At 29.3% G+C, this 14,313-nt stretch overlaps 1 protein-coding gene across 1 annotated transcript; it reads left to right on the top strand.

The window, feature by feature from the left end:
- Positions 1 to 13,277: 13,277 nt before the first annotated feature.
- Positions 13,278 to 14,046, top strand: LOC136084808 (pre-mRNA-splicing factor 38B-like). Its single transcript, XM_065805833.1, has one exon. It carries the CDS (start codon positions 13,313 to 13,315, stop codon positions 13,808 to 13,810), a length of 498 nt encoding a protein of 165 aa, XP_065661905.1. The 5' UTR covers positions 13,278 to 13,312; the 3' UTR covers positions 13,811 to 14,046.
- The last annotated feature ends 267 nt before the right edge of the window (positions 14,047 to 14,313 follow it).

Here is a 14,313-nt window from a genome sequence, read left to right as displayed (position 1 = left end):
CCACGGGCAACTGTGTGTGATTGGGGGCTTTAGGTGGTTTTACACCTCACAGCCCTTTAGTCACAACACTTAAAGTATCTGTTTTGCAAGTCTCATCACTCGCTTTATACCTTTTTGCAAGTCACATTATTTGCTGTATCTATTTTGCAAGTTTCATCACTTGCCATACCTTTTTCGAGTTGAAAGTCTTGCACTATCTATTTTGGCACTATTAAATATTACAATTTTGAAAATAATACACATTAACATTAAGAGTATATTAATTCTCCTGAAACAGCATCAGCAGCAAGCTGGATTTTTTTCATGCAATAATTAACAGCTTCAGAATCTATCTCGTTTTTTTTCCAGTAAGAAATACTATGTAATGTTAATTCTATGAACAAATACTATGTTATGTAAGAAATACTAAAATTTTTTTTACTTTTTCTACTCTACTATCATACGCGACAAACTTAGATTGTTGAGTATCATACCATTAATGGCATAATTTTCTACCTACAATTCTCTCAGACAAATCATCATCTAAGTCATCAAATTTCTTCATCTATTATAATATTATATATTAGATAGAATTTTGAAAAATCATAAGTTTTACACCGCAAATTTGGAATGTGGAACAAGAAAACTTAAAAAATCACGCGTTAAACATTTTTAATTACAATTCAACTTATTAATAAAATTTTAGTAATAAGTTGAATAAAAATCTATAAATAATCTTTTTTATTAGTTATTTGTTAAGATGAATACTTTTTAAAGTAATAATTCAACTGAAAACTTGATTTGAAATGTATTTTCAAATTTTGAGAATGGCTATAAAACAAATCAAACTACGCAATATTTCATTGTTTTTATTTAATATCAAAACCGCAGAATATATATATTCTTCCGATACATAGACAAATGCTTTAACGAAAAAACTAAAGCTTTTTTGTCTGACTTCCAGGACTTCACATGAAAAAAATTCAAACAAAAAATCGCCCACCTTTTCCCTTTTAAGCACTTTTCGCACTGGTACGCTTTTGTGTGATCCCCTTACCATACCTGCATACATAATTTTTGGATACCCCATGGGAACCAATTTTCAACCCTGAATATCGCTCTCGAAGGCTTGATGTTGAATATGCATAATTGCTCTTGTTAATAATGTGTTTCAGTTTTACGAGTGAAAAATTTTGCGCTGGGCGATTTTATTCATCACATGCATTAATATACTTTCTTGGTGGTGGGTATGTAAATCTAGCTTTTATCTCTTAACAGCTATAAAAATTCAGTTTAATGGTTTTTAAAGGTAGGCTAATAGTAAGATTTTCTTAACTCTGCAGTAGTAGTAGTAGTAGTAGTAGTAGTAGTAGTAGTAGTAGTAGTAGTCGTAGTAGTAGTAGTATGGCTCTATCTGTTGACCAGACTCCCACCCCTTCTTTATCTATTAGACTGGAAACGATATATTTATAATAGATCGTTTCCAGTTCAGGTTTTTGAATGCTGGATCTTCTTGACTCAATTCATGAGTTTTGTTTGTATCTCTGTTTTTATATTTAGGCTACTCATTCTATTATCTCCTAATGAGGGTACAGCTCTAAAACTCAGTTTTATGGTTCTGAGGCTGGCTGGTAATCAGGTTTCCCAAAACTCTAAAGTAGCTCTATAGCTCTCAGAGAGAGCTAAGAGAAAGTAGCTCTATAGCTCTCAGAGAGGCTGATTCCATCAACAACTATAAAATATCAGATTACTAACAGTGCCATTTCGCACATGTATACTATCCCTGTTTGTACTTTTGGTGTGTATTGTCGAGACCACTTCACTCTATCGCCTTTCTCTTTGTTCTATATCGCTCTCCTTCATCTCAAGACTACACTCTTTTCGATGTTATTTCTGATGAAATCAACCAAACCCTTTCTCTTTATCCATCAGCCAATATCGTTGTTATTGGTGACTTTAATGGTCATCACACTGAATGGCTTGGCTCTAATGTATATAGTATAAGACAATATTTTGAAAGAATAGCTGCTAACCATTAAATAGCTAGTTATCAGTTATTTAAAGAGAACTGTGTAAAATAGATTATTAAACTAAATATTTTATTATATAGAATCAGGGATGCGGAGTCCCAAAAAGGACTCCAGATTTGAAAGTCACAAAAAGATTACTTTATCCTAGTTTTTGGTATCCAGGAGCTCTAAAAATATAAATAAGTTTATGGACTACTAATAGGAACAAAGTTAAGACTTTTAGGTTAGAGGAACAATCATTTTATGAGCCTGGAGTCCTTAAGTATAATGGCGGCAAGGACTCTGGGCTTGAAAACAATAAATTTCAAGTCTTTAAATCTCATGAATTTTTTTCTTGTCGCAGATCATAAGTCAACAAACATGTTTAGAGCTTCTGGACACTACAGACTTGGAAAAAGTAGAGATATAAAGCCGGAGTCCTTTTGGGACTCCGCATCCCTGTATAGAATTAAACCAAAGAATGACAATGGCTGTGTTAACTATTGAAATTAAATTTGGCCAAAATCATTTTGTGAAATATTTATTAACGAGTAAAAGCCTAGTTATAATGAAAAAATTTCTACATTGTCTGGAACATTTGATTAAAACTAATTTGACTGAGAAAAGTTAAAGCTTGCTATAATGTTAATCAATGTTTAGAAAATAATTCAAATTAAATCAGAAACTAAAGATCAATACAAAAGCAAAAAAGAATTGAAGAACAAAATAAAAAATTTACTGCATCAAGCTTTGGTACAGTTATTAACCATAGAAATAATACTCCTTCAACTTCATTGTTAAAAAAGCTTATAAGAAACTGTGATAGTAGTTTACAATCACAAGCTTATTTGTGGGGTATTGAAAATGAAGATATTGCTTATGAAAAGTTTAATGAAAAAGTTAACTGTGATGCTAAAAAATGTGATCTTGTTATAAATCCTAAATGCCGTGGCTGGTTCTAGCACTGATGAGTTGTGTATTAAGACAGCTACATAATAATTAAAGTGCTCTTTTTTAAAAAAAAATCTTTGTGTACAAAAAGCTTGTACCAATAAAACTTTTTGTATGGAAATAGTAATAGACAGCAAAAACTAAAAATCAAACAGTTAATTTTACCAATGTCAAGGTATCAAAGATTTTACAGAAAAGAGTTAAATTGACTTTGTTCTATACAAAAATATAGACTTTTTTGTGCAATCAATTAAATTTAAAAATGAAAACTGGTTCAATAAGATTTACCTTGTTTAAATACATTTCATTTTCAGTTTATGATAAAAAATATTTGAAAGGATTTAAAAGTATGTAAAAGTTATTATAAGAAATTAATATTTTTTTTATTCTTCAATATTTTCTTTGTTGGGAATTGCATAAAACAATAAATTTTTATGTTTTATTTAGTTGCTAAAGCATTTAGGTACACAACATGTAAAATCCCGACTTCTTTTTTTTGTTTGTTTTTTAGTTGAAAAACATTGTTTGGTGCACTTGTTGTTATCTTTTCTCTGAAGTCTTAAATAGTGCAATGTTTACTCCAATAATATAGTTTTTAAAATTTGAACTAAAAAATTTAAAAGATGTGAAATAAAAAATTTAAAAGATGTGAAATAAAATATACCAAAGTCTATTGGGACAACCTGAGTTCTTTCAATATTTTACTCGACTTATTTTTGTTGTTTACTTCAGCGTACATACAAATACCACAATGCATTGCATTTATGGGGAAAGGTCAATTGACTGCCATTTTGTTTACAGTTTGATGACTATTTTTAATCTAAAATATTATTTTCATTATTTAGAAAAGCAATAATAGTAATAAATTCAAAGGAATTGTTATTTTTATAACTTAACTTTGATTATTAATAGTGTTTAATGTAAACAATGATGGTAAGAAATTATATAAGATAGATCAATCATCCAAAATGGGATGAAATGCGAAAAGCTGCTGATACATATGGCATATTTAAATTTGCTCTACATCGGCATATTGCTAATAAGCCAGCTCGTCAAAAATGATATCAAATAGTTACACAATATTATTTATGTGATTTATGTAATCCATAATAATTTTCGTTTAATTTTAGATTTAGTAGTAGTTGCCAATTTAATAATATATACTAGTTTTGCCCTACTTAAGTTTTAGAACAATTTCTTAAATTTGTATAAGTGTTTAAGAGTATTTTATAATTTAACACATAGTTTTTTTTATTACAGTTTTTTTTTTTTTTTTTTGTGGTGTATTGGTGTGTAATTTGTATGGACATTTAAATTTTTTAAGATTTTAGATTTCTGAACAAGTTTAAATTATAAAATGCCTTCATTTTTTATCACTTGTAAAGCTTTACAATTAATGAATAACTCCTGCTTTTTCACTGTCCCACTTTACCCTAGCCATTTGCAAAATGTAGAAGTTTTGCTAGCCTAGAGTTTCGTTACTTTGGTTGTCAGCTTATTTTTAGAAATTTTTTTTTGTTTTTCTGTTTTCTTACATCAATAAATTTGATGTAAGAAAACAGAAAAACAAAAAAAAAATTCTAAAAATAGGAAACTTATAAAAAATAGTGTTAACTATGACTAGTTTATCTGCAACTAGCATTTGTTTCTGAAGTGTACCTATATGTCTTGCTCTACCCTACATATTTTTTTGTCAATTTAAATGCAGAATTTCTTATTCCTGCCCTAGGGCCACTGTCTTTTCTTTCTAAAAACCTTTATTTATACTGAACATCTATCCAACCAGAGAGGATTCTAGGGGGGAGGGCCTTACACACACATGCCCCCCAAAAAGTGATTTTCAAGGTATAGTTGGGTTTTTTTTAGGACTGTAGTCGACTAATCAGTTATTTGACACAATTCAGTTCAGTCAGGTGAGTTTTTGTTTTGAGGACTTTTTTTTTAGGAACCAGTCTGTACTTTTTAAGGTTTCACCCCCCCCCCTTATTTTATTTGTAGAATCGCCACTGTATTCAATATCTCTATAAATCTAGAATTAACACGTATTCTTGCGTACTCTTACTCCTTCACTCCTTTTTTGAGCCAGTACAGCTGCACATGTTCCAAACAAGTGATTAGACATTGTTGTTATATTGTAAAAATTTGTTGAAACATTTAAATACTTATCAGTTAAGAGTATCCAGCATTCATTATTCTAGGAATGAAAAAATTTAACAGGTTTACATCTACATCAGCTTATTAGATGTAGCTAGGCAACATAAATTTTCTGCTAACCTTTAAGGAGATTTGTGTAAGAGGTTTCAACAAGACAGTTGCCGTATGTTTTTTTTACTGGTTATATTATCAAAAGGAAATCTAATATTCTGTCTCATGCATGGAAATTTTAGCTCTTGTAATCTGACATCTCTGACAAATAGTTTAATTCTTTGTTAGACATTTCCATTACTCCTGTGCCTAAAGTTATTTTTAACTTTTAGTTATTTACAGTTTTATGGTTCAGGCAACATCTTTTTGACAGTCTTGGCAAATTGTTCTAAACTCTTATCTGTATTGTTGATACTTTTTTATTTAGATAAGTGCTTATCTAAATCTTGTTATCCTGTCTGCAAGAGATAGAAATAACAGCATCTGTTATTTCTATCTTTAGAATATCTGGAAATCTCTCTTACTCAGCTGGCAATTTTACTTTTAAAAAGACATCCAATTAGAATATTCAGGTGTGGTTAGTAATCGACCTGGGTTGATATTTGACCGGGGCCGGGTTTGATAAAATATAGCTGGGGCTGGTTTGTGACTGGGGCTGCATAAACATTTATACTAATATATCCTAAAGTATTTTTTTTTAATTCAAAACTGTTCTTTTTTGTATATATATGCATATATAAACATCATTACCATCATCATCATCATCATCATCATCATCATCATCATCATCATCATCATCATTATCTTCTCTTTCGACAAATACTACACCATATAAATACTAAGGTTTATATAAATATGAAAGGATATTGTATGCCAGCATTTAAATAAATAGCAAACATATATGTTTATATCCCTAATATGTATGCATAAAGCGTATCTCAGAAGCTTTTATTCCTTCTGGACTTAAAGTTTATAAGCTTTTATTGCTACTCTTCAATTTTAAATCAAACCTTATTCTACTCCATATTTTTCACCATCTTGAGCAGTTGCTTTATTAATCATTTATTTATCTTTTTTACAAGAACGTCTTTCTTAAGAACGAATATCCTTTTATTATTCCAAGAAGCTAATGTAAAAAGGTCCCATCTAATGTTAAAAGGTCCCATCTAATGTTAAGCTCTGTTATTCTCAGTTTACTAAATCTTGTATCTTATATCAAATGTTAAGTTCTAGAGACTTTTGGTTAGTCCTCAATGTCATTAACTAAAGTAGTCTAAAATTTAATCTTATTAATTATATAATATTTAATAATATTTAACTTTTAAAAAGTACTAATTAAATGGTTCCAATTTTTCAAAACTCTAGAAAACACATGACCTCTATCCTACAATTAGTCTTTACTCTTTTTCAGTTTCTTTATATAAAGGTTTTGAGATTATTAAATTATTTTTTACTAACTGCAGTAATAAAGATATTCTTAAAGGTCTACACTCTTCTTTATTTCAAGTAACTTTAAGGGTACTACAACGTATCTTGTGGTACTCTTAAACCTTTGCTCATGTATTGTTTCTTATCTAAAATATCAATACTCATAAAAATTTAACATCTAAAGTGGCTCTATTTGTTGACGACTCCACTTTATACTCTTGTCTTGACAAAAAATCTTCACTTTTTGATTGCTTAGAACAAGCAGCTGAATTTTAATCTGATCTTTCTTTTGTAACAGCCTAAGGCTTGGTGTGGCTTATGGATTTAAATTCTGGACTTAAAATCTGCAATTTTTGTTAGACAATAAAACTCATTTATTTACTGCAAAAAAATATTGCAATATTGCTGGTATTCCTATATTGATGAATAACAGCCCTCTTACTCTCAGACAAAGTCTAAAAGTACATTGTAAATGTGATGCAATCGTGATGTAGTGGTAGAGCGCTTGCATCAAAAGCAAGAGTAATCGAGTTTAATCCCCACCACATCCCTGGTAGTACCGCGCTCAACTTGCTTCTCTGCGCAGTGGCCTTGGTTGTCAAGGTTCATGTTTCAGAGTTATATAGTTTAGAGAGGGTTATAACCACAATTAAGTAGCCTCCTTGTCTGTAGTGGTGTTTTTAGTCTTGGGGAGGTAAATTAACATAAAAAAATAATAATAAATTAGACTTGCTTTATCTGCTAAGCTTGAGCCACTCTCCCATTGTTGCAAGGTTGCATTTCCATCTTTTTTCTATTAATATCATCATGGTCAATGCTCAAACAAGCTATCATCTCTATTAGGATAAACCAAAACTCATTTCTGCTTGTTTCTTATTTAACAAGTTGCATCTTTTTACTGTATCTGTCCCTTCATGTTATAGAAACTTTTATTAATCCAGTTTTTTTCCTTGCATATCAAAACAACCTTATAACTATTAGCCATCTTCGTACTTTTCTTTTATATACAACTTACAACTTTTCAAGTCTTCAGTTAAACATTTTCTAGTATTTTTACTTATTCTCTAATTTAAAGTAACTCATAACTTAAAAGTGGTTGTTTGCAATGTTGTTGTAAATTAGAGTTTGAAAATATATAAATATATGCCAGTATTTAATAAATAGGAAATGTATGCATAAAATTATAATATATTAAGTATTACACATTTTTTTCTAGCCCAGGCTATTAGCCCCTGCTAAATTGTATAGTTTAGCTGGGGCCAGGCTTGAAAAAAATCTCATTTTTAGCTGGGGCCCTGGTCACTTACTAGGTCTGGTTCTTTTTAGGTACCCAGATACATTTTAAATATCCTTTATTCCAATATTCAAAAGCAATCTGAATTAGATGTTCAACAAACATTTAAATTTTATCTTCATAAATGGTTCAGATTTGGTATTCAAATCTGAACCATTTATGATGTTTGAATACCCAAATCCAAAATTAAAACATCCCGAAAGGTCAAAAAAAAAAAAAGATGTATGTACAGGGTGTTCAAAAGAACCTTCACTTTATTTAGTTTTATTTATAGTTATGACTACGGTATGCAAACCATTTCTAATACCGCTACTACTTTTTTTCAATATTGATTATACCGATATTATTACCTTTATTTATACAAATATAAATTACTTTTTTGCTTTCTTTTTAGCTATAATGTTATAGTATAATAATATAAAGGCTAAAAACCACGATGAATAGGGATTGAGTGGAGAAGTCTTAAAATAAATGTTTTTATGCCTGGAAATATAACTTCCTGGCATAAAAACATTTATTTCAACAAAAATACAAGTAAATGAAATAATTTCAAGATTCCTCAACTAAGGCTGTCGACTGATACCCAGGCACCCGGGTACCTGTCATTGATTACTGCCTGGGTAGCATTATCAAATAACAGGTAAACATTATTTGATGATATTAAACTTCCTTTCATTTTTTTTTTAAGTTTATGTTAATATTGTTTAATTGTTATATTTTGAAATATAACAATTAAACAATATTACCATGTGAAAGAAGATCTTAAAGATGTTTAAAACCTCAATTAGTTTCTCACCATCAGAATTTCTAAAAACATTGACATAACTATCGGAAAGTTAATTGAGTTTCTGATTCAGAAACACACTTATTGCTCCTTCATATTACGTGCAATGTTTGAGGAGTTTTATATAAAATGTCTTTTATATAAAACTCCTCCAGTTTGTTTATCAGTTTGTCATTTGTAAAAACTCTTTCAGAAGATGAAGTATACTTATTTTGAAGCTCAATCAATGAAACCTAAGTTTCAGTTGAGCAAATTATATTTAAAATGTTTTCAGTTTTTTTATAAAAAAATGTACATTTTGTTTGAGAAAAAAAAGGTTTTAAAATTATTTTTTTTTAAGTGGGCTTAAAAAGTTTACTCTAAACTAAAATGTTATAAAAAAATGGCGTTCATCAATTTAATTGTTGTTATTTCTTTTTTATACTTTACTTTTTAAATAATTGCAATAAAAAGATAATATTAATTTCGATGGTGTGCATCTTTGGCACCCAAAACAGTGGGCATGTTAGTATTTCGAAGCCATGATTGGGAGTTGTGTAATCTGGACATTGAAAATAAAATTTAGATAAAAGTGAAAAAGAACAACTCTAAATAAATGAAATCATTGAATAAAAATTTTTTATTGACTATTTATAAGTACAACTTTTATAATTAATGTTTTTAATGGGTACCTGTATTGACTATTTATAAGTACAACTTTTATAATTACTGTTTTAATGGGTACCTGTGTATATTGATGGACAGGTACCTGTGCAAGCATTTTTACAATTTTTACAGCCGTAGTCTTAGCACCTATCACCGTTTTCTCCTTTTCAAGTATTTCAGATGTACCTTTGAGTTTCAATGTTGCTGGCATCAGTTAACAATTCTTAAAGTTAATAGAAGTTAATAAAAAGTTGGTTGTATAAAAATTTTTTGAAAAAATTGTTCAAAAATAGGAGAGGTCTAAACACTGAAAGAATAAATTGCTTTTAACAACAGATGGCATATCTATGACACTATTTGTTAAGAACTATAGACATTCAACTGAGTTACTCTAGTATTTGTAATAATCAATCAAAAATACTTTGCTAATTTGTAAATACCTTGTGCAATCAATAGTTAGGGTAACCAGACATCCTGGTTTTGGGGGGTTGATTTTAGGTATGCTGTTTATGCTACTTTAGCATAGCAAACGCAAGTTGAACAACGCAAAAAGAAAAGTCTTTAAGAGGAAAAAGAAATTGAGGGGAGGGGGTTAGACCACCAAGTATATAAAACTTACATGGGGTTAATTATGTATGCATGGGGTGGGGGTATAAAAATGTACAAGGTGCAACAGGGGGAAGGTGGGGGTTCCAAATCTGGAAATTTTTGCGTACATAATATATGGATGGCCCCTATGAAGATCTCATAAACCTTTAATAGTAATCTTCTTACTCAGGTAAAAAGAATGAAAAAAATCAACACCAAGTGAAAATTTTTTTTTAACATCTTTGTTTCCAACAATGCTGGAAGCAACCACTAATTAGAGTTGGAAGTTACTCGAAGAGAAAAGATGAAGATTGTAGAGCAAGATAACAATTGGCAGACGACTTAAAGGATTGCAAGTTATATGAATCAAGAAAGCAAGATGAAGGAAGCGAATTCCAAAGAACTGGTGTTCGAAGAAAAAAACTAGACGAATAAGAGTTTTTGGAGCACTTGGGAATAGTTACAGAAAAAGGATGAGACTTAATTGAATGACGAGTAATACGAGAATGAATTTTAGTAGATGGCACAAGAGACACTAGCTCTTTAGAACAGTGCCCATTATATTATTTGTAGAAAAGAGAAGCAACATTACGACGATGTGATAATGGTTGGAGGTTAGCTACAAGAGCAGGTCCAACTATGTTTACAATGCGTTTTTGCATCTTGTCTAAAAGAGAAAGAGCATCATTAGAAGATCCACCCCAGATATGGCAACAGTATTCCATACAAGGCCAGATTTGAGATTTATAGAGATAGAGAATAGAATCAAAATGAGAAAGTGTCGAGCTCGATAAAGAGATGCAACCTAGCAGATGTTAATTTTGCAACAGATTTAATAATTAGAAATAATGTAGACAATTAAAATAGTATTTATGTTTCAACTCCCCTCTGTAATTCCAATGCAACTATAGAATTATATTTTAATGTACTGAGGCATTTATTCGTAAAGTAATAACATTTAATAATCCAATTTTTTACAACCATGCAGTAAGTATTAACAAATGTTATTCTTTTATCATATAATATATATATATATATATATATATATATATATATATATATATATATATATATATATATATATATATATATATAAAGTATAATATATATTTCTTGAGCAACGTAGTAGCAATAAATGTGAAAATGTTTTTAAGAAAAATGTGATATTTTGCAATATTGACATGTTTCGTAATATACATACTACATTTTCAAAAGATAAAATTGCAATTAAACATCTGGAATATAAAATCAAAATTTTAAGACATTACCAAGAAATATTAACAGAGAATATATTAGAGAATTATGTTGGAGAAACCTCCAGACATTTAACAACAAGGATTTATGAGCACCTTACAAGTGACAAGCAATCTAATGTTTACATTTAATTTCATCTGTTAATTGTAAAAATTTAACCAACTATAATTATTTTAAAATTTTGGATATTGCTCCTAACAAAAACAAATTGAAAATAAAAGCACTCCATATTAAATAGGAAAATCCATCATTAAATAAACAAACTGCTTATTTGATGAATTTTTTAAAATTGTTTTAACAAATGTTTAAAATTGTGAAAAAATAATACAACATACCTGGTGTTAGTTTTTGGATACTTAAGTTTTTTTCAAATCTTTAGGTTTTACATTTTCAAATAAACTATATATACTGCATAGTAATATTTCAAGTTTTATTTTGTTTATACATTTTTATTTTAAAATTTTTTTAAAATAAGAATTTATAAACAAAATACTTAATATTTTATTCCCATATTTAGGATAAATTTTATACAAATTCAGTCAGTATTAGGATTAGATATAACCATAAATGTATGGTATCTTAATAAAGTTGAAAACATTGCTTTTAAAAGCGAAAGTGTAGCATTTATAAAAAGTAATAATATAAATGAGATCAAGATGTTCAATTTTGTTTTTGTATAAACAGGTGGATAAACATTACGTTTAAAGAAATTCAATTTTTGTGTCCTGTTATACATGCATTAGTACATTAAAAGAAATGTATTTTTTGCATCCTGTTATAACAAATTCATTTTGAACTACATCGGAACAAACAGGGCTCCAAATAAACATCGTTTAAATGTTTTCTAAGGACCAAATGGGTATTATTTCAACTATCATCTAATTAGATATCTCAACTTTTACAACATATTTTAAATAATCAATATTTTAATCAAATTGTTAAGGGTAATAACATGTTTTTACTGTGCCTAGAAACAGTGAAGCAAGTGCTTTACTGTTTCTAGGCACGTAAGAGAGAGAGAGAGTAATGCATAAATGTATAGCAAAAGGAACAAGTTTTATAATGGAAATGCATGTTGCTAATGGGGATATGGATCTGAAGAAACTAAGTGTCGTTGAGAAAAATTCATGATGAAACAACATAGATAGCAAAAAAATTAACAAATAGTTCAATGGCATATGTAGCTTGTTTTAAGGGGGAAATTCAATTAATTTCTAACTTCCAGACATAGAGCAAATTCAAACATTTATATGCTAATACTTGTATGAAATAAGGATGTTTTGCAAAAAGCTGTGATGATTGCAGACTGGAAGCAATAAAAAAAGTTTTTGTTGACTAACGCCCCCTTCCTGCCCTTATCGTGTGAGCAACAAGTGGATAATATTGTTTTATTATTCTCATTTAAGTTTATATTCGTTAATAAATTTTAAATTTCATAAGAAATTTCATAAGTTTGTTTGCGTTCAAAAATTATGACCATATAAAATTTGTAAGCCCCTCAAATTAAATGAGGTTTAGTCAGGGGAAACAAAAATTTTAGATTTTTTTTTCCTGGCTCTAATCTTTTGCAAAGCATCTTTATTTGATATAAGAATAAACATAAATGTTTTGAGTTTACTTAAAACACCAAATCGTTAAAATACCTGCAACTTTTGTATATGTTGTTTCTTGCATGCCTTTCCCTAAATTTTTTTACAAAAATTTTGTTCCTTAATGCCTAAGCACTAAAGTAGTAATAAAACATGTATTATCCATATATATGAATGATGCCTAGTTTATTTTCTCCTTAAATTGTTATTATTTTATATAATTCTTCTTTTGTTGAAAACGAAAGGCCAATTTTATATAAAAAGCAAAGTTTTAGAATCAAAGTACGGTACAAACTCTTAAGTCAAAAATAAATTTAATAGAGTTTATCTAATAGCTAAATGTTGAAATTTCTTACTTAAAATATCAAAAAAATATCACAACTAAAGATCATTATAAGAACAGGTTTTTAGGGATTTTAAGTTTGTTTTGCTTTTCAGAAGTCTTTACTTTTTGGATCATTTTTATAATAATTTATTTAGCTTTATTTTTTATGGCGACTTGTTTTATATGTTTATTAAATTGGTTACATGGGCACGTAAAATTAGTTTTTAGTTTATTAAATTCTAATTTTTATTAATGCTTTTGTCGCTTCAATTATTAAACTTTATTTAATGTTGCTGTTTTTTATTAGGTGGCGGTTGTTCTATGACTATTGGTCAGCTTGTTCGAAGCTTTTTATTAAAGCTGGATTGGTATGGTACGCTATTTCCAAGAATACCTGTTCCGATTCATAAGGAGATTGAAGCTAGTCTTAGAGCTATAAATTTATGCGACGATCGGAAAGTATATGCTGACGAAAATAAAGAATCATCTAGAGAGCGTCGCTCGTCGCAAACTGATGAGAAAGCTGATCCAAGTTTTGGAGAAGCAGAAAAGCACGCTCGTAAAAGAAGAGATGAAAAGTCTCCTCGTAGAAGTAGTGACAAGACACGAACCTCGAGTCAAGAAAGAAAAGATAAAGATCAACGCCATAGCAGAGAACATCACAGTGAACGTCGCGATAGCGATAGATCGGATAAAAGGTCCTCTAAAGATCATAAAGATCATAGGTCTGCGAAAGAACGCCGTAGTTCCAGAGAGAAATCCCCAAGTCGTCATAAATCATCAAGAAAGCGTAGCAGAAGTCGTGATCGTTACAAGTAGCAGAAATAAATTAACTAACCAGGAGAAAGTTTGGTGAAACTATGATTAAAGAACAATTCCCGAAGAATATCGCCTTAAAAATAACTTCAATATTTTTATTACATGAATATTTTAAATGTTATTCTTAAGTTTTCAAGTATACGTTACGGAACAATTCTCGCTTTCATCAAGAGCTACTAGCAAGTTTATTTGCTTCTTAACAGATTTTTTTATGAAAATAATGACTCAATATTTACGTAGTGATTTGTTAACAAAAAAAAAAATGCTAACAGGATAATGTCTAGTGATTAACTCACTGTAGGTATTAGTATATTTATGACCAGATAAATATTTGGAAACCAGTATAAGGCGTGAAATATTTGTCATAGTTACAGGCGTTCTTACAATGGTTTTTGTAATCTAATACGAATAAATAATAGAGGGTTGGGTGTTATTGTAATGATTTTAAAATGTTCTGCTGGTTGCTAAACTTCCTCGTGTATCGACTTATTCTATCGACTTAA

Source organism: Hydra vulgaris, chromosome 09 (assembly GCF_038396675.1).
Source record: "Hydra vulgaris chromosome 09, alternate assembly HydraT2T_AEP".
Lineage (NCBI taxonomy): Eukaryota > Metazoa > Cnidaria > Hydrozoa > Anthoathecata > Hydridae > Hydra > Hydra vulgaris.
The sequence above is the reverse complement of the archived record's forward strand: the minus strand, read 5'-3'. Positions and strand labels throughout refer to the sequence as shown.

Excerpts from the sequence above, each read along its gene's own strand:
- LOC136084808 (XM_065805833.1), top strand. The coding sequence starts at position 13,313 with ATGACTATTGGTCAGCTTGTTCGAAGCTTTTTATTAAAGCTGGATTGG.